The 21523-nt window shown below is 39.4% G+C and overlaps 1 protein-coding gene across 3 annotated transcripts in view; it reads left to right on the top strand.

The window, feature by feature from the left end:
* The window catches only part of LOC140253836 (VPS10 domain-containing receptor SorCS1-like), a 271593-nt gene that overhangs the window by 183203 nt on the left and 66867 nt on the right, over window positions 1-21523 (top strand). For all 3 annotated transcript variants that reach the window (XM_072339820.1, XM_072339819.1, XM_072339821.1), the window contains exons 6-8: window positions 8917-8981; window positions 17994-18112; window positions 20329-20418. In XM_072339820.1, the coding sequence (XP_072195921.1) occupies window positions 8917-8981; window positions 17994-18112; window positions 20329-20418 (274 nt within the window). The remainder of the gene's footprint in view (window positions 1-8916; window positions 8982-17993; window positions 18113-20328; window positions 20419-21523) is intronic.

Genomic DNA, 21523 nt, shown 5'->3' with positions numbered 1-21523 from the left:
GAGTGTCTGGGCTGTTTTCAGATGATGCTGTGTATTGCTAAACAAGACCTTTTAATCACGGCAGAGCAACTGCTGGTGGCTGACAGGAAAAATGCCAATCAAAGGGCATTGTGACAGCCTGGCCAGAAAGTAATCTGCTTAATCTAACACATAAGCCATACCTGATGAATTGGACTGTACTAAAAAATTGAATAGGAAAATACATATTATTTTCATATCTTAGAAATGGTTGAATTGAGCACATTCCAGATGGGTGCATCATGGAGGGATCCATGACAGATTTCAGGGGATCTGAATTAAGTAACTGGCTTGCTTATATTTTTTGGTAGTTTCATAGCTGCCAGCCTAAAGATGCAGTTGGACTGCAGGCTAGCAATACCGCCAAGTACCAGAATGAAGGACGCATTTGCAAACATCACTTTCCTTTGTCCATTCCATGTTTGTGCTGCTAGTATCATCACTGACAGTGAACAACATGTTAGAGCACATGGTCACTACTAGTTGCCCTAGACATCCTGTCCAGCCAGGGTGCAAGAAAAAAGCATATTCACTGTTTGCAATGTTCACCTAAGATCCCGGTGGTATTTCAGAGGATTTAATGAAAACCTCTGCTTACAGTTCCTGGATGCTTTGACCCTTGGGTAGATCTATCTTTTTGCTACAAGTGAAGGCTGAAATCTCTCAGATTTATCCAGGGAATCAGGATTTTATTCCTTTCTGGCTTGCAGATATATACAGCCCTGCCAGACCCACGTGAATCAGCAAGGAAAGAAAAGGAAGAAAAAAGACTTGCAGCATCCTCTTTCTGTTGCTGTTAAAAGCTCTTTTAGATTCTTCGGATTTATTATAAGTCTTGGTTCTTAAGAAACTGAGATCCAAAATATACATCTTTTTTCTTTGGACAAGAATGAGAAAATTAACTGAAGTCATGCAGCAGGGTACTGATAAAACCCTGGTCCTCTCAGTTTTTAATAATCAGATCCTCTGGTCCCAATAGTCCCTTGAGAAAACTTGTTACTCAGTTCAGGATTAGAGAACAGCTCTTTGGTCTCAAAACCTTCATTTGGCATAGTTCCATTTTATGAGGGGGAAAAAAGCATTCTTGATCTTATTTGTTTATTGTGGGAGACCCAAAGATAGGAGTAAAAGAATACCTTGAATGTAATCCTAAAATTTGTCACTGAATACCACCTTACCCATTTATCTGACGTTGCTCCCTCCTTGCTTTAGAGTTTTGTCCTTCAGTTGTGAATAGGGAGGATGGAGAAGAAGAGGTGTAGTCCACCTGAGTAAGCCTTTGGGACTGAACCATCTTGGTCTGATTGATACATGGGTTGGTGTGATTTGTTATTCCAATTTCAACTAATTTATCTTAAAAAAAAAAAATAATTAAAAATTATCTGAAGATACTTTATAAATGAGGGAAGGTTCCCATACTCTTTAACTTTTCCCCAGTTCTTCATGTTTCCTTTACTGAAGATGTAAAGATGTTGACAGCCATTAGTATACCTGTTTCAAATCTCGTTTGGGGCATTCCTCAGTAACAGAAGCCTACAATCCTTGTAACTCTGAAACAAGTCAGTTTTCAGCAGGCACTGGACTAAGAAGCTGGTTGCTCTGGATATGTCTATGAAGGACAGCACATGAAGTGAGTGAAGCAATTACATAGTGAATCTAGCTATGGATTTGTCTGGGTCTATGTCAGGAAGGTTTCAGTGCTATTTTATGTTGTATGGTTAATGAGAAGCATGTTCTCTAAGAAGAGTTGTCTTGACACTTGCTGTAAATGACTCCCTGACCTCCTCCAGAGCATCCTGACAGGGCCACAGCACTATAAGATGCCAGAGATGCATCTTAACACAGTGGGAAGCCATGATCCTATTAGACTGTACCAGCAAAGAAGCAGTAAATCAGGGAGATTTGGTGCCTCATATCAGGGAGCTGAGTTCAGAGGCTATAATTGAAGAGTACCTTTCTCCTTGCCCTACTTCAAGCCAATTCTAAGGAAGATGACTCTGGTGTCCTGCAGTACATGAGACAGATGTAGACAGGAGAGTCTTAAAATCATGGTCTGATCCTAGTAACTAAGTTTTGCTCATTTACATCAGGGTCTGATTTCAAGTTGTTCCTCCTGCCTTTGCATTACTAGCAATGGATGCTTACCTCACTAAAAATTCATATCCATTTATTTTAGTGTTAACAGCAACAGCTATCTGGTTTTCCAGGTCAGTGTTGCAGAATGGCACAACGAGGAAGAGTCTACCTGTTTGGGCTTTGTTCACTGCATTATTATTTCCCATCCCCTCTAGAGAAAAGGTGAGGAAGTCAAGAACCATAGGATGGATTTGGCCCAGTGGCTGCCAGTTGAATTGCACAGAATTAGAGCATTTCATCTAATTGGATGATGATGCACTATTTAGTGCATAGGTACAGAAGGGAAAATCTAATTAGGTGATGATTTGGGGAAATTTATTGGCCAAGTATAAAGAAATAAAGTGCTGATTTACATCTAGGACTTTGTTTCTAAAACAAATCAGGAGAATAAGAGATGTAAAAGCTAGAAACCATTCTTTAGAGAGTATTCAAGAAATAGTAAAATCTCTAAAACTTCACATAATAGGGAGTTAAGAAACCACAAGAATTCACTGCCTTGCTGAACTCCCTGGAGAGTGTTTTTTTTTATGGAGTGAAAAAGGAACAGAGAGTATCAGCGAAGTCCTCATGGAGTGAATTTTGTAGCAAAAGAAAAAAGGAGCCTGAAGGACTCTGCGCACTATTTTTATCTGTGCCACATAACAACTGTGTGATCTTGGTCAAATCAGCGAGGTCTCTGTGCTCTTGACTAATCAGAGGAGTTGATCTGTAAAGCTGAGGCCAAAAATTTTCCTCAACTCCTTTTTCTGACTTGTTCTACTCATCTTGTACTTTTCCATAGATCTTGATCAAATCAGTTGCATGCAGGGAAGGTTACTTAAAGGTTGATTGTCAAGTACCTCTGGACTAAAAGCTCTCTGTTCAGGACTGCACGTTACTATTTTTATGAATGACAATTAAGATTTAGAGTGGTATAGGAGCATCAGCAGAACTAGTAAAATTGATGCTACTAAGGATTGTACAAACGTCATCTGATGCTGCAATTTACACTCTGCCCTTAAAAACAAAAACGTGCCATTCAACAATTTGGAATAAGCTGTCAAATTTTTTTAACATGAGGTGACAGCACGTGTCCCAGAGGCAGTGAGGGAGCTGGTTTTGCACTCGCAAGATTTACGATAAGGGATTCATACAAGAGCCGAGGCTAAAGGAAGACAAATCCCTGAAGGCAAATTCTACCAATAATTGAATTACAAAGCCATTATCATGTGCTGAACAGCACAACTTTATGGCTCTATTGTGACAGGGTAAAGCTTGATAGAATATTTATGTTCCTAAGACAACTTTGGCACAAGGATCTCTGACAGCGTGTTCTCTAACAGCTAGAAAGAGGATCAGGGCAAGTTGTCATGAGGGGAAGAGAGGGCATATAGGCAAATAAGCATTTTTAATGGCTGAGGGATGAAGCTGGGTTTTTCATGTTATTTATCAACTTTCTGATAGGCACTGTTTGGCAGCCTCTTCTAACTTATGTTTAATCAGTGCTGATAAGCTCAAAATGACCAAAACTGCATGACTGTCATTCTGCTCTCTTTAGTAAAGCTATGCTAATGTTTGTAGCTATCTACCATCCTTTCCTGCATGAACAAATTATACTTTTTGTTTTCCTTCAAGAAAAAGTGAGGAACAGTCATAGAAGTCCTGATTCTGTGCTTGTTCATTTCTTCTGAGACACCAGAAGTTTGTGTAAGATCTCAGTCCCCATAAGAATGAACCACATTTGCACTTTTATAAGTGGCTCTGCCTGTGCAAAGGCAATAGAATTTCTGTTTTTCTGTTCTAGTCTTCCATTCTGGGCCTTTCTTCTTCCTTTTTTGCAGCTTCTCTAAGAAAGTCTCAAATTGCATAGCTTAAATTACCAATGATCTTGGCTACTGTGGGTGTCTTTAATACGAATAATGTATGAAAAATTTGCCATCAAATTTATTGTGCGTATAGTCTCAGATATGGTATGGCTCTGTCTGACCTCAAGTATCCTATATCAGAGGCATCTGAAGCAGCTTTTCAGGATACACAAGCCCATGATATGGAAAGTCTATGTAGTCTGGTGCTTTGAGTTCTTTCTTTGTGAAAATTGGTAATTTGAAATTAAAAATATCCTATATGGAAGTTTTTGCTATCCTCACAGTGATGCCCTTCTGCAGTTCTCAGTGGTCTGGTGGCCTTACAAGCTTAATCTTTCATTAATATCCATAAATAATTATTTTTTCCCATAAAAGTGAATATAAATCTAGAAGAAATGGAAATATGGGATAAGAAGTCCTTTATTGTATTTCATGTGGAATAGTTTAAGTTGGAAGGGACCGCTGGGTCCCTCTGTTCCAGTTCTCTGCTAATACATGGCCACCCAGAGCAGTTTGCCCAGGACCATGTCTAGGCTTTTTGAGACCTCTAGGGAAGGAGGTACCACAAACTCCTCAGGCAGTTTCTGTGATTATGATTATCTGTCAGGCTTCAGAACTAAGATTTTAGTGAGAAGTCAGACGGAGAGACGGCAAGAGATAGGTCACTACAGAAATGTGCCAGCTAGCATTTGCTCTGCCAGGTGTACTGCCAGACTGCTGTTTTATTTTCAGTCTTGTTCTAAATCAGAAGACGATTCTGGGTCTTTTCCTTTTGCTGCTTCTCGTGGTTGGATGTAGAATATGCATTCAGGGCAATTAGTGTGCTGCAGACACTGGTATTGATCTGTGAAGCTCTCAAGTGCAGATGGCTACTTAGCAAGCTTGAAGGGAATTAAAATTTTAGGAAGCAACTTTGTAATAGGACTGGGGGAGTATTACATGTTTCATAATGTGAGCATCTCTGTAACGACAGTGGGGTAACTTATGTTCCTTTTGGCTTTTTAAATCTTTTCTCTTTTTCTCTTTCTTTTTCTCTTTTCTTTCTTTTTCTTTTTTTCTGTCCTCCCCCAAACATCCAGACAGTTATACCAACAAAACACTAAAAAATATAATTGGAAAAATACAATAGGTGCTGCTCAGCAGAAGGTGTTGCTAGCATATCCCTGGTATTCTGAGGTTTTGGGAGGATTAAAGGAATGAGCAAGGGGCATGCCATTATTTTATCATGAAATGAAAACATAAAGAAAAGAGAAGAAAAGTTTGTGGCTGTATGTGTAACTGATAGGTCTCTGAGAATGGATGCTGAAAGAAAAGAACAGAATTGAAAAAGAGCAAAGTGTTACCCAGCATAGCCACAAAAGCGGTTGCTCAGAACAGGGCATGGCAAGGCTATGCTATTTATTTTCAGAGAAAGATATGAAAGGAAATGAGTAACTGATTGGTCCTGGAGTGTTGCTCACCTGTATCCATGTTCTTTGCAGGGTGTTTGTTTTATAGGCTGTTAAATCCAAAGCAGTTTTCCTTCTTTAACTTGTGAGATGAACATTGACCTGGTTGTATTGACAAAAGATAATGAAATAGAATGGGCATTCACCTCAAGTTATAGACCCCAACTTTGAGACTTTGGAGTTATCTAGGACATGTCTCTTTTTCCATGTGTAAGTTTGTATTTATTGATCATGTGATCTTTGGTAGAACGTTCATATCCACTCATCAATCAGGACTGGAATTTCCTTATGATAAATTAAGTTCATTCATTGTGTTTCATACTGATGCTGTGGACTTAACACCATTACTTAATGATACTCAGGCTTTTAAAAGACTGTTGTCCTCACCTACCAAGGATGCTTTTTGTCTGTTCCCTTCACTTACAGCCCATTCTACACTCCAGATCAGTTTTTTTTAAATTTTGTTAATAAACATGCTCCAGGTCTGCCATGTTATCTTTTTTGAGATACTTATTTGATCATGTGGATGTTTGTAGTGTAGGTATCCAGACACGTTATACTCAATAGTAAGAAACAATCCATTTGGAGATAGTTTGACTTCATGTGAAATGAGCCCCTACACAGTTTGGATGAACCACGGTGCAAAACTGCCTCTTTCTCCTCACTACCTACAAAAACGTTTGACTGTGACCAGTTCAGAGGTCTGTAGAGTATAACTGAGCACAGTACATGTTACTTTATGTGATTTTTCAGGTAGAATGAAGGGACATATAGAGAACTATCATTGAACTACCATGGAATAAGACAGCATGACATGAGAAATGTGATATTTACAATTTTCTGAACAGTCTCTCAGCAGAATCTAGAAATGGGTATTGTGTGCCCAGATGCCAACTGTGTACAGCTAACGCTGACTTGAGAAGATATGTATTTGTAATTTGGCTACTCTTTGCAGCTGATTATACTTTGTCATCATTGTCAGGCCTGTGTTATCATGCATGGGTCAGACTGTGACCTTATGCTGCTGCAAGTAAATTAGGCCAGTTATATCAAAGCAATGGAGCGTGTATTCTGACAAGTAACAGGTAAGGAGACCTTGATATAATTCTTATCTCCACCTCACATATCTTGTTTGACTTAAGAAACTGCCTTAGCTTCCTTCCCTGGGCCATAGCTTTCTTCTTAGTCTCTCATTCCACTTCTGATTTGTAGGGAGCTAGGCAACATCAAAATTAAAAAATGAAGCCCTTGAGTAAAAGAATAATGTTTATCTTGAGCCATATTTTAGCCATCCTTGTCCTGTCCATCCTTGAGATAATTGATGACTTAATTCTGCCTGGAGCTGAAGCTTCTGCAATCGTAATGCTGGCTGTCCTAGCATGAGGTGAAGTAGTATGCAGGTCACTAACGCTGTTGCCTTCTAACTTTCTGGGCTTGGTGGGTTCAGATATTTATATATTACCATTAAGAGATCTGAGAGTTTGATGTAAATTATGGCTCATTTCAGAACTAGAAGCAGCAATGACAATCACTTTCCATCTGTCAATGAGTCGTATCTCATTCTTTTTTTTTTGCTGTCTTCACCATAAAAGATGCAGTAGAGGTGTTTCTTGGGGTCAGAAAAGAGGAGTAAAGTCTTAAAGCACCTGACTGTAGGCTCACAGAGTTTGATCAGGGCAAGAAGGTCTTTGCTGAATAAAAATCATTGTTGCATGTCTCTGAAAAGACAAACTGTTCAAATCCATGAAATACAATCCTCTCTTCTTTGAAGAGTTTGCATCACCACTGGGGCCATGTTGGGTCAGGAGGAGGAGTGCTGAACATTATCTACTTGAATAGCCGAGTTCTAGGTGTTTTTAAAACCTAATAAATCAGCAAGGATAAAAAGGAGATAAGCCAAATTATAAGCTTAATCCTTATGCATTTTTAGGGCTATTTTTCACCTGCATCTATCCATACTGAACTGAATTTGTAAACAGCAGTCCTAGCATTTTGACCCTAATTCTGCTGATGATGGCAGGTAAAGGAAAAATACCTAAGGAAGGTACTCCTTTCCCACCCACCTGGTGTCAGTCATCAAGATGTAGGGATTTTAAATATAGATTGAATGCTTAGGAGAAGAAGACCTTGCCTTAAGGGCTTTTGAAAATGAAGACAAGGTGAAATCCATGCTGGTTCAGAGACTTTTCTGCATCTTTCCAGTACCCAAACAAAACAAAATCCAAAGCTTTTCTAGCTAAAGAATTGTTACATGTTTTGTCAGTGAAGCCAAGGATTAATCAGGACACAAATAGTCTTGTTATTGTTAACATTTTTATAATGGTTATTGGTTAATGTGCATGATGATTAAGGGCTGGAGCTGCCTCTGATTGCAGTCAGTGGGAAGTGAATTAAGGTCTAAATCACTGTTTGAATCTCACTTTTGATTTCCTGTAAAATAATGAGGCTTTGAACTGAACAGCATCTAATTTGTCTATCAATGGAGACAAATCTTTCTCTTCTCTCATGCATCTATTAGCTTGGAGGTCAAGCAACTAACATGGAACTGGCTGTTTAACCCTTGGCCTTATTCTAGGATTATCCCTTGGCTGATAGGGACAAGACTAGAAGCAAGACTGATTTTCAGAGTTGCTGTTGAGGGTATTTTATGATGGAATTATTACATACTTGCAGCCAGTAATGCAGAAACTCTGGCTGTGCATCAAAGTAGCAGCTATTTGGACTATATGTTTTGTACATCTGCTTCCAAGTTGTCAAGGGCAGTGGTGCTGGTCATGAAGATCCTTGGTAAAGAAAGTAAAGCCTGAGTTCAGAAACTCCTTGTTTGCAGTGCTCATTGTCTTTGTTGTTGCTTGTTAATTCAGAGTGAACGAATCACTTTATGAGCCAATCTGACATTTCTTTTTTTAATGGAACTCTAGTTTTATTAGATCAGAAGTAATAAAATGTCTCAGAATAAAATGAGGGTGTTTTTTTTTTTTTTAATTTCTTAATTAATGAGTGAATATTGATCATTAAGAGTGTCAATTAAGCAAGTGTGTGTAAAATGTCCAATATAAAGGAACAGCTATAATTAGTATGCAGGCATAAGCTATTATCCCATCAATCCAAGTATGTGGTAACCCACCCTGAGATGAAATATAACCTACCAAACAAACCAGAGGATGCATCAGAAGGTCAGATGCCAATGCAGAAAAAGAAGTCTCCAGGTGGAGAATAGAATTGAAATCAAGGAGTCAGAAATAAAGAACTCATAAGTGTAATGGTATCAATTCACTGAAATGCTGAATGTTTTTCAAATTCTCAAGTTTATTTTAGCTGAAACTCCAAAATTGTTTCAAAATGAACAAACAGCTTTTAATTCTGAGCTTGAGTTCGGATCCAGCTAAACAGAATCATATGAAATGAATGTCTCAGGCATTATCCAAGGTGTTTGTTTTAACATATTTGAATCAATCTGCCTCTTGCAGGTCTATGATGGTGTCTGGTAGAGAGCCAGATCTTGTGCACCTGGAAGTGAAGACAGTGGATGGTCGTAAGTACATCATCTTCCAAAGACTGGTATTTTGAACTGCCTTTAAATGCTTGTATGGAGCCACCATGATCTTCACCACGATGGAGATCTGAGCTTTTAGTGGTTTGCTTGTCTAAGGCATGTCTGTCAGAAGGGGAAGTCTTTCCAGCATGTTAAAAAGCTGGGATTAAGAACCTGTGAAAAGAGGTGGGAATGTAGTAAGGAGGAATATGTGATAAAAAGTAATTGAAATAGAATTCTTTCTTTTCCTATGTGATTTTTGTTTATAAAAGATGAATTTATGTATCACAGAGGCTACCTACTTGTTGTGTCACACAATAATCATTGTAGTATCTCCTTGAAAATAGCTTTACTGAACCATTTCAATTGACCAGGGATACTCTGCCTTAGGTACTACCTTTGAAAGCACCTCATTTCTCTTGCATTAGAAGCCTTTTACCAACCTAAATGTATTATTCACTGCTACTACTTGTCATTGTCCTTCACTTTCATCAGCTGTTCTCCCTCTCTGCTTTGCTTCTCAAAGTGCTTTTCTCCATTCTAGCAACTAAATTTACCTGCAATGCCAGATTGTTCTAATTGGCTATGAATTCTCTCAGGCACTTCAATCCACCTGCTGTCCTTTCCTCCTCTCACCCATGCTTCCTCAAGCTTTTTCTTTCAGTTTCCCTGCCTTTGCAGACCTTCCTCCACGGATTTCTTTTCCATAGCACTGGACTGCCTCAGGCATCACGCTAAAAGCCTGGCTGCCATGAACCCTGTCATTGTCATTTCATATTGTTTCCTCTGTAGTAGCAATTTTACTGCAACGTAACAAACAGGTTTGTGCCATTTCCAATATGTTAGTATTAATGATGCAGTCAGTTAATTCCTTTAAAAGAGGCTCAAATTCTCCCCTGAATTGTACCCTCAAACTCAGTGGTGTTACTTAAAATGTATGTTTCTCATTGGAAACTTAGAAACTGTCTGAAAAAGTAACTGTAAGTAATCAGCTTTTTAACTCATTGAAATTCAGCATGAAAGAGAATTTTTTGGAAGATGAATTTTGAAAAGAAACAGTCATGATAGAAATCATAAAGTTTTAAAGTTCTTTCCATTTTGGGATATGCAAGATTAGTAAAAGTGAAAGAATTTATTATCTCTATTTTTTATCATTTGTGTTCTCTGGTTATTATTTCTCCTCTCAGCTTCACTTACCTGAACACAGTGGCAAGGCCGGGGACATGAAACTTCCCATTTCTCATGACAAGCTAAATGAGAATGAAACATTCTAATAGGACAGCATCTAATTCAGCAGAAAAAAAAATTTACTGTTACAAAGGCTTTGGGAATTTGAGGCCACTGAGACAAACCACTCGAATCAGTGTTTAAGGTGCTGTGTTCTGGTGTTGCTTTTGAGGGATGTTTGTCTCACACTGTGCAGAGTAGGTGCCACACTGCAAATACTCTGAAAAGTGTTATTTGAGTTCTCCAGTAAGAACATTTTGCACAGGTATAGCACAATTCCACAAAGAGATTCCTTGGCTGCTTAACAGATTAGTAAGGTTAGTATAGATCTTAGGGTGGAAACTAAAACATAGGTAGATGAAACTGTCCTTGTTCAGGAGTCAGGAGCATTACTGAAGTTACTGCTCATCAGTCAAGCTCGAGTGACTGATTGGGTGCACTTATTTTGATGTAGTTGGGAGGAGGCAGGACAATTTGAAATTTCTCTATTTAGTCAACAAATATAAATTTATATAAATATATATATAAATTCAAATACAAATATATATACTAATATAAATCTAGCCGTGGCTTCCAGCTGTCAGCCATTGGTGACCTCCTTTGAAAACCAGCCAGTGGGCTGAAATTTCTGCTCATAAGTCAGGAGGTTCCCAGCTCATCAGGAGTATAAGATGTTTGATATTCAGTAAGTGCATGCTCTGTTTTGTCAGTTCTTCCAGGAAGCACAGGTCACTGCAAAGACCTACAGTGGGCAGCTTGAAGCAGTAACCTTGGTACATATCACTGCGTTTTTTGCCAGAAGACATTTGTTAGCATTCCAGGTCACGGGACTTTGAAGCAGGCTGAGAGAGTATGAACATGGTCAGTTACTCTAGTTACTGTGACAGATTTCATGTATTCACCTTTCTTGTATACTAGAGCCTTACAGTACTAAATCAGTCCCCCTCTCCTGAGCAAAGTAATTGTGAACCTCCAACTGATGAGCAAACCTCTCACTGGAATGAAGCTGGTGTATTTCTGCTGGTGGGGTAATGGGATAAAGTATGCAGAAAAGATAAGGTTGCATTTTTTAAGATCAGGATAGATGAGGAATATTTTTTGCTTATTCTATTTATTTTATGCTCCTGCATTTACTTATTTATACTTGTAGGGATCCCTTTTGAAAGTGAACCAAATGTAAAAATTCAAGAAAGGGATTAAATTTGTGGAGGTAGACTTGCCAAAACAAGGCAGGGAAGGGAGTAAGAAAGAAAGGAGGTGATGTGGAAACAGCCACATAGTACATACAATAAAATGAAAGACTCTGAAGTAGAAATATAAGGGCTGAACAAAAACTTGTTTACTTCAGTTCAAATAGGAAAACAGTCTCATTCTTGTGCTGACATATTTTCCAGCAGAAGCTGAGTAGTACAACTACAGCTGTAGGTGAGAAAATGTCAGCAGAGTATGGTGTTAGCCAATCTCCTTGTGAGAGAGTTGTCTGAGAGCGTATATCAGTATACACTCTAACCTTAGTATTGGGCTTTCCCTTCTAGAATATCAATAGCTCTGTAACTCTGCTCTCTGATTACAGCTTGTCTGTGCATTTTATTTATTGTATTTATATACATAATGTAAAAGGTTTACAAGAGCCAAAATAGGAGTCTCTTAGCAGGCATAAATCAGTGTAACTTTACTGGCACGTTGATTTACACTTGATGAGGGTCTGGCTAGCAGCGTTGTACCTGCACTCACATTCTCCGTTATTTACTTTTTTCTCATGATCCAGAAAAATGTGGTCTCATCCTGAACATATCATCTCATCAAACAAGGCTACGGGTTGTATTGATGGAGGCAGATTAGCAGGGCTAGTTATATAGTTATTTTAAACCTGCTGTATGAATCTTGGAATGCACCAGAGAAATTTTTATCTCATCAGATGTCTGAGGAAAGAAGAGATGATTATTTTTTGAAGGCTTCGGGCCCGATCCTAGTCAAGCTGGGCTTGAAATTACAGTAGGAAAACCTGATTTTTTTTTTTTTTTTTCAGTTGGAAGAAGTTCCAATGAACCTTATCTTACATTTCCATTTGTGTGCTTTGGTGTCCCTGGTGTTCTGCTTTGATTTTGGAACAGGATCAGACCATGCTGTCAAAGTCAGCAGGAATTGTGATTTTTTTTCCCCTGGTTTCTGGTCACCACCCCAGTAAGACATTTAATCCCCCACAGTTCTTAACTGCATGATAAGCTTCTCTTTGTTGTACTCACTACCATAGTCAGCAGCCAGAGTGACTGGTGGAAGTTAAATCCATGTTTACTCAAATGCAATTTGAATGCTTTCAGAAGGTGTATAATCTTAATGGCATACAGATTCTATGCTTTTTATTTGTCTGTTTGCTTGTTTGTTTTTGAAGAAGAGCACAGAAGTACCATTAATTCATGGTTTTATCTGTATTGATTTAGGGAGAATTATCTCCGTAAGGCCTGATTAGGGCTAATTGACATGAGAATGTAATTTTTTCTGGGTGATCTCTATCAAGGAATTCAAACTGTTGTTGAGAATTTGAAAGATGGATTTCTACAAGGCATTTGGAGATTAACTGTGTGCTTATTGGCTCCCTCCAGAGAAAGGCAAAGCTGGCTCAGAGGATGCCTAAGATTTTCCATAGATGCAGGTCAAAAAAAACACGTGTTAATTTATAAGACTCATATTTGCTTATATAAATGAATTTCAAATTATTATGAGTATGAAGTTTTCAATTTTATGTATAGCATATGTCCCTAATGTTCTGGCAAGAACTGTAGAGAGCTTCTGATGTTTAAGGAGTTAGATTTCCTTTGCTTTTTTGATCTACATAGCGTCTTTTCTTAATAAAAGCTAATTTAGGCACTGCTGTGAGTGCGGGTAAGACAAAGACCTCAGCCGGGGTCAGCTGGCATGTTCTGCTTGCTGATCAGCAGTGACCGAGCATCTTGCCAGTGGTATCTGAATCACAAAACTGTGCTAGGACTTCAATTTACATTTTCACAGCATGCAAGGAGGAGCAAAATAAGGGCTGTTGTGGACAAAAAAAATTGGCAACCTAGTTTGACAGGCCTTTTCTAATATAGTTGAAGTGGTGAATTAATTCTCAGACCCCTAAACCTGTGCAATAATTTTGTTTTATTTTTCTCACCACTGATGATAAGGATTTATCTTGGAGAATGAAGTGTGTTAGTTTCTCTAATAGTATCCTCATGATAGAAATGGTGAAAGATATTCTTAGCCATTCAAAGAAAGACTCTTGACTGTGACTTGCAATGAAGAAAAGGGGGAGTAGTAGGATAAAAACAGATTTGTGAGCCAGTTAGTAAATGGATTGGACCTTTTCATTGATCTTCATTATTGATTATTGGTTTACAGTTACTGAGTCTTTGAGAGTTGTGAGTGTATCCCCATATTACAAGTGTGTCACAAATCAACATTCAGACCAGATGGGAATAGATTAAGAGCAGTTATTCTGTGTGTTTCATCAGCAAAAGGGGGTGGGAACATTACAGTATGAGAGTAGAGTTAAATAGTGGAATTTATTCCCACTGGAGGTTGTGGATGCTGAAGGTTTGCCTTACATGCCAAAATACCTGGACCAATTCTTATAACCTTTTCAAGGTTTCTATTATTAGGCACTGCTGGAGATGGGTTACAGGCCTGGGTCTTCAGTGGGATATGTTAACACCATGTTCTTATCCTATATCAGTCAACCTTCAAAAGCAGAAGCTATCAATAATGTTTAAGTTGCTCAGTAATGAATAAGGGGTAGTCCATAGTAAGTCTGGAAGACAAACAAGTCGTCTATTGCATGGATGCTCTTCATGTAAACTGATCTTTCATTAGTGGATTTGTTTGTAGAAAATAGCACATACTCCTCAGTTAAGTAGAAAAGAAAATAAAAAGCAGGAGGAATGTGTTTGCTGTAGTACAGTGAATTCTCTCTCTGACTTGTGATCAGAGTTTCTCAAAAACATCCATGCAGGCTTAGATTGGAATGAAGTGAGTGGTAAGGCTTGAGCTGTCATCCAAAATAACACTCTCAAACAAAGTGTCCTGAAGAAATACTTGCTCTGCTTCATGAAGGAATTTGTTACTCTTCTTGTAGAGGCTTGCCAACCTCCAGTAGCCACCAACAACCTCCCATCTCCGCCAGCTAAGCCAAGAACGTGTTTCTGGAATGTATTTCCCTTGACAACATATTAGCGTGGAGCTTGAGCTAAACAGAAAAGACTGAAACAACTCATGGCACAGGGGCCCTCTGGCTCTCAGTTCCCACTGCACGTTAGCATCTTTCACCACTGACACAGATGAATTTTGTCAGAGGTTTTCCTTACAAGACATCTCCTCCATTCTTGCGTACTGTGTTTCTTTGCATCCTCTTTAGAAATAGCTGCCATTTCAAGAGAAGAATCCTACTCTACGTGTCTAAAACTGTCTAAATCAGAGTGCTGGGGGAGGATAAGAGCTAGGACTTGTTATAGTCTTCGGGCACAGAGTGGCTCTGTTGTATATTAAAAACAGCAGCTGTTGTTGGAGGTGAGGGTTCTGGAAATGAAAAGCATAATGTCCTAATTACCTATGGCAGGGAAAACATCTGCGTGGGAAAACTAATGAAATTAATTCCACAGCTTAGCAACTGAATACATTAATTGACATTAATTAATGCTAAATTACAAAGCTCTGCCAATGGAATCACATAAAATGTCCATGAGAATCAGACGTCGAAACAAAATCCTTCAGTTAATGTGAGTAAAACAAAATTTCCCTTAGGAAAAATGAGGGATCCAAACACTGCAAGAAACCTTTCTTTCTGCTTCCTCGTAGCAGAGGGGGATATTCTTGGTGTGCACATCTCATGGTTTGGCTGTCTGGGAGATTAGCTTAAGCAATTTCAGAACTCTGCCCTTTAGTAGTTATTACTGGCATTTTAGAAGTGAAGCCATGGAGAATTGCACTGTAAAAGTTCACAGGAATTGCCTTAGTAAATCTTCATCAATGGGACGATTGCTGCTGCATGGGCTCAGGTGATCCCAGCAGAAATAGGCACAGTCCCAGTTCCTCCATTAATACAGGATTGAAAAAGCTTCAGTCACCTTTAACAGATGTTAGCCTGTCCTGCGCTTTAACATCTCTGGTAGAGGAGAGTCTTTAATCTTCTTTGATGGCCTCTCCCAGCAGCACACATTTTGTTACTGCCATGTGCTCTCAGGACAGGTAACCCATTGGCATAGGACGCAAGATGACATTGCCTTTAGTGTCATTGAGAGAGGTAGCGTGCCTGTAGAAGAAAACAGATTACAAAAAATAGAAACAAGGTGAGAAGCAGAAGTCTGATCTTATAATAGAGAGAATGTGGGGTCAGCTGTAAAGGGCTGTCCTTTGTGATAAAATGGATTCAGTTTACAGGAGAAGTGGGAATTGGTTGTGTTTCAGTCTCTTCTGAGATGCCTGTTCTGTCTTCTGACTTGTAGGGGATGTGTTGCACAACTCAGCACTGTAGGGTAGTGAGTAAGCCCCATCAGTCCCCTTCTGGCTTGCAGCGGGGGGACAGAGGTCCCAGCACTTTCGAAAAGGGAACTTTGCTGGTTTGCTGCAATGAGCAGACTGACACTTACGTGTCTCCCTGCCCTCTTGTGGCTAATGTGGAAAAAACATGTCCTTGCAAAGGGAAGTGCACTTCGATAATGCAGTCTGGGCTATATTAATTAATGTTTTGCAGTGAGCTGCAAAAGCATAAAATGTTATAAACTGCAGTGACTAATAACACTCAGCACTTTATATATTCCAAGAATTCTGCAAATGGGGTAAAATCATCCCTCATCAGACTTTGCTGAAGGTTCGTTACCCTGCATTTCTATTTCAAGCAGAAGTCAACAACCCTTAGAAACAAGGAAAAGAATGTCAAATGATAGATTTTAATTAAAAAACAAGATTAAATATGAGATAGTAAAAATCCAGCAATTTCTTTTACCACTGAAAGTGCTGCTTGTCTGATCAGAAGGTTGTAATTATATCAAACAAGGGGCTGTGCTGCTTCAACAAGGAAAAAGATTAGAAGTAGTTCCAAGATTAAATGCCATGCAGTGTTTCTATCATTTCAATGCTAATGCTAAAGTGCCAAAATCCTTCTTCCTGTAAATCGGTTCTGTCCTTAAACAAAGTGCAACTTCTTAATTGATCTGAAAGAGCCTAAATTGATATCAGAGAATATGGTTCTGTATTCCGGGATAAATTTCCACCATGAAGAAATTAAAATTCCTTCAGGTGATGGATTATGAGATGAACACCCTGCAGTGCACCAGAACAGGAGATGAGGAAGTCCCAAATAGTAATCGTGGATGAGATGGCTTTAGGGCTGCATTTAATCTATTTACTTTCAAACAAACAACTGCTCAGACCTCCAGTTTTAAGAGAGTGGAGTGATTGTCTAGGTGTACCATAGTGCATTTGCCTATAGTGTTAACAGAGAAATAGGTAAAATCCCTGAACTGGATGGTGTTTTGTACTATTCTGCAGAGTTTATGGTCTGTAGGAAGTGCAGAGTTGTGCCAGGAAAAGGCTTCTCAGTCAGTGGTGACAGTATGGGGCAGGTGTCCTCTGAAAGTGTGCTTGTACTTGTGTATACACTGGACCTTGGCCATGTTCTAAATAAGCTCAGACATGACTGAAGAAGCTGGTATGCCCTATAGTAAATGCCACACCGTGGGGATAACAGGTGAACTGTGGAGGCTCAGCATAGACTGTCTGCCCTGCAGCACAGACACGTGGGCCCACAGTCATTATGAGAGTTGCAGGACTTGTGTTGATGATGTCTCTATAAACAGTCTGTTGTTCCCTTATTTGATTAGTTCCTTAGTTTAAGCTTAAACCTGAGTAGCATTCAAATAAACTCAAGAGGGCAGGTAACAGTGCTGAATGATGTATCCTTGACCAGGTTTATATCAGACCTAAACTGCAAGTGCTGTGTTGGGCCACCTTCAAATACTACCTCTGGTGTACCCTCTGCACGGAACCACAAAGATGGATTGGTGAAAGACAGAATCATAGAAAAGACCTTCAGGATCATGAAGTCCAACATCAACCTGACCATAGTACCCTACCTCTTAACAGCTCACTATTAAATCATGTCCCTGAGTACCTCATCCAGATGATTTTTAAACACTTTCAGGGTTGGTGACTCAGCCACCTCCCTGGGGAGCCCATTCCAGTGTTCAACTTCTACAAAGAAGTTTTTCCTGAAATCCAACTTAAATCTCCCCTGGTGCTACTTGAGGCCATTTCCCCCCATCCTGTCACCTGTCATCTGGGAGAAGAGACCAACCCCACTCTCACTGCAATCACCTTACAGGTATTTGAAGAGAGCAATAAAGGCTCCACTCAGCCTTCTCTTCCCCCAGACTAAACAGCCCCAGTTCCTTCAGTTGTTCCTGATAGAGCATGTTCTTCAGCCTTTTTGCCCTTCTTTGGACCTGTATAAGGCTGGGCTCTTTGTGGTGCAAAGAGCATGTAACTCTGATGTCTGATTGAGGGTGGGATGAAAGAAATAACAGGAGTCTGATCCATGTGGGCAAGGAAGGAGCTTAAAGGAGAGCAATGAAAGGTGGATTTACCAGGGGTGTAGGGGAGAAGTGTTATGTTGTGTTGAATGGATGGTGTCGCTTTATGTCACGTGTGACTGGGAAGCAAACAATGCAACCTTAACGTGTAGTTTTTTGACAGTAGGAAGAAACTGTGCTTATGATTTCACATGTCTTGGTTTTATCCCTTTCATTTCAGATGCCCAGTACATAACCTGTAAGATGCAGAACTGCAGTGAAGCCTCACAAAACAAACCTTTTCCAGGATACATTGACCATAACTCCCTGATTGTCCAGGATGACTATGTCTTTGTTCAGGTACAGAGCAATCTCTTTTTTATTCCATTATTTTCTATTTTGTTATTTTCTCTTACCTCCCTCTGCATACATGTGCATATGCATTAACCCCCAACTAATCAGACAAGACTAGATCCATAACAAGGGCACTGGGTGGATTGTAGCATCTCATTACAATGCTAATAGAGTTTCTTCTATCTCTGGTATCTTGTCAGTGTAAGGTCTTAGAGTTCCTGCCTGAAGCATCTACCGTAGGTACTGGAGTAATCCTCCATGCTACTCCTGCAGTCTCATCAGCACTCTCGGATTAGTGTTCTCACCTCCCAGCTTGAAGTGACATGTCAGTCATCTTCTATTGCAAGGGCAGTAGACCAAAGCTTTTTAAAGCACAAGAGGGAAGCAGAAAAGAGAAGGAGTCAGGGGAAGAACCACAGAAGGAGTAATCAGACTTTATTGTTATGCTTCAGTTGTGATTATACAGAAAAGGCTGAAGATGAGACATACTTAGCCAAGCTGTTTTGCAGGTGAGAGCTGGAGAACAGATCTGAACTCCTGTACATTTCATTAGTCTGCTGCCAGGGTCCATTTAATAACCGTGGAAAAGGACAAGAAATAACAACAGAATTGAAGAGAGCATGGAGGTGAACTGGAAATCATTAGGACTTAACTGGTTTTCCAGTCTGTTAATATTCTGTCATACTCAGGGGTGGAGGGAAGAGAGAGGATTGATATTTTAAATTGAATGAGTTGATTGCTAATTACCTTCAGTTAATGAACTCAGTCATAAACAGCCATCTAAATCATCCACAAATAAATCTGGAACATACGTTCCAGAATAGCTTTTGTGCCTTTATGTGTCTGAGGCGTAAATAAAATGTTTATGAGGTAAGGAAAACAGGAGCATGCATTACTGTTCAGACTTGCTTTCCAATTTCAGAATGGCTGTATGTGTGTGTATGTGACATGACTGACACAGGAGCTTGGAAGTTTCTCTTCCTATCTGAATTCATTCATTGCTTCATCACTGATTCCTTGGTTTTTCCTCTTTTTGTTTCTTCTCTGTTCTGACCTGATTTTATTACACTCCAAACAGAAGTTAATTCTTCTGCCCCATCTGAAGTTGGTGCTGGGAAATCATCTGAATTCTGACAGCCTTTGTATTTTGGTGCTTTCAACTTTCTGTCTATAAACTGTTGTGCAGCTTTCCTAGAGCTGTAGGATTTCTTTGTTTCACCTCAGTGTTGGCTGCATGGTAGAGGAAGGAGAATAAGAGGACAGGCAGTCTCTTACAACCTTCTCCCTAATGCTCTGTTGGACTTTGCCCAGTGTTAGCAGGTCAAAGAGATAGTGTTGGCCAGTCAGTAATGGTTGACACAGATGCAAAATAATAAAAAAAAAAATATTTTAATTCATGGAAACAATCCCTTCTTTGATCCTAATTATTGATGAATTCACAGTTAACTTGTAAGAGTAAAATAGCATTCTTCAAGTGGTTGTAGTTCTTATTTTTACTTAATCTAGTATGATCTTAGCCTCTGTGTGCCTTCCATTTTTAACTACTGCAGTGCACTTTAAAACACTATAAAAAAACATCTTGATAAGCCTAGGTAGCAGGCAATTAAAGCAGAGTTCTGCATGGAGAGTCCCTTGGAATACTTGTTCTTCAGTATCATTCATGCATGGATTTCAAAGTGCTTTACAAACATTGATTAGGCTTCAGTAACTAACATCGCCAGCTGTTTTTTTTAACCCTTCATTAATAGGGGGTGGAAAATGAAATCACACACGCTGCTTTAACGTAGTATTGCCATTTAGGTGCTTAAATTTGAGGACAGAAATGGAAATCAAGCATCATGTCTGCCAATCAGCTGCTCCAACCAATAACTCATATGGCAGCTGTGTAAATAACACAGAACAGGTTGTTTTGTGGTGAGAGGAGAACACGTATCAGCAGGAAACATAATGGCCCAAGTGAAGCCAAGACTTCACCTTCCCCAGACTTTCAGCTGAAATTCTAGCCCTTGCTTCTCTGCAGAAAATGGCATTTCTTTTACTCTCTTTTTCAGCTGATCCTGGTAGGTTCAGTGGTTATTCAGCACCCATAACATGACTGCAGTTTTTAACCACTGCCGTGAACACTGAGCTGTTTGCCTTAGGAGGTTTTACTCAATGTTTTCACCATTAATTAAAAAACATTTCAAATAATGCTGAAGGTAACTTTTCTGCTTTTCTCATAGCTGACATCAGGTGGAAGACCACATTATTATGTTTCTTATAGGAGGAATGCTTTTACACCGATAAAGCTGCCAAAGTACGCCTTGCCCAAGGTAAGTTGTTGTTGCTGGAATGCCCATTTGTTCAGAAATAATTGAAAACAATACAAGTAACAGCAAGATGACATGCAGTGAGTGAAAGCATCATTGATTAAGAGAACATTTGCAAGCAAGAAAAACTCAAGTTCACCACTTTGCCTAGTCAAGAACATCAGCATGAAATACAGACAGATTACCACAGCCTATATCAATTATAATTTCTTTATGGTTAGTTGAATACATTTTGGAGGAATTCCTTTTTGCCCCCCTTCCTCATTTTCCCCTCTTCCTCTTCTTCCCCTCTTCCTCCTTTTTCCTCCTTCCTCCTTTCCTTTTCTAGGGGACAGGCGGAGGGATGTAAAATCCCCTGTGATATATGATTCTTTTTTTGTTTGATTGTTTTGCCTCATTAGCAGATTTTAATGGGAATCAGGAAAAGGGATGGCTTTGTGTGTCTGCTCCATATCCTCCCTAATTAAGAACAATGGTGAATTAGCACTGGAGCTTGAAAGGCTATTGCCGCCTTCTGAAGCTGGATTTTTTAAAAAGACTATTATAAAATGTTGGCTCCATTTTGGAGAAATCGCCTTTTTGCAGCTGGAGTCCTGACACCTTCTTAACAGAGACAAATATTTATCTTTTTTTAAAACTCTTTTCATGCTTTTTATAGGCTGGCTTAAATGAGATCTTAAGTTCAGAGGTATCAAATGATCCGGTGAACACTGTGTAACGTAGCATCTGAAGAAAGGTGGCAATCCCTGGTTAATTATTGGGAATGCAAAAAGGGAAAAAAGAAAATGCACAGTCAGCTTGTTCACTATTTGTAAATGGAAATATTCGAGGAGATCATTTGGCTGTTGTCACAGCTGGCTGTCTTTGATTCCTCTCTCTGACAGACCGGTTTAGAGTGGATTGAATGGGTGACTTTCATCATAGAACCAGACAGCAGCTCAGACCCACATTCTCAGTGTATTCTCTGCTGTTGAATCACCTGAAAATCCAAGCTCTTAGGATTCTGGTGACCCTACCAGAAGCTGTGATCTCTTTTTGGCTGTGACACAGGAGAACTGACTAGGAAATGTGACTTCAATAAGTTGTTTCTGCCAAAGAAAATTACTTG

The sequence above is a fragment of the Excalfactoria chinensis genome, chromosome 6, assembly GCF_039878825.1.
Source record: "Excalfactoria chinensis isolate bCotChi1 chromosome 6, bCotChi1.hap2, whole genome shotgun sequence".
Taxonomy (NCBI): domain Eukaryota; kingdom Metazoa; phylum Chordata; class Aves; order Galliformes; family Phasianidae; genus Excalfactoria; species Excalfactoria chinensis.
The sequence above is the reverse complement of the archived record's forward strand: the minus strand, read 5'-3'. Positions and strand labels throughout refer to the sequence as shown.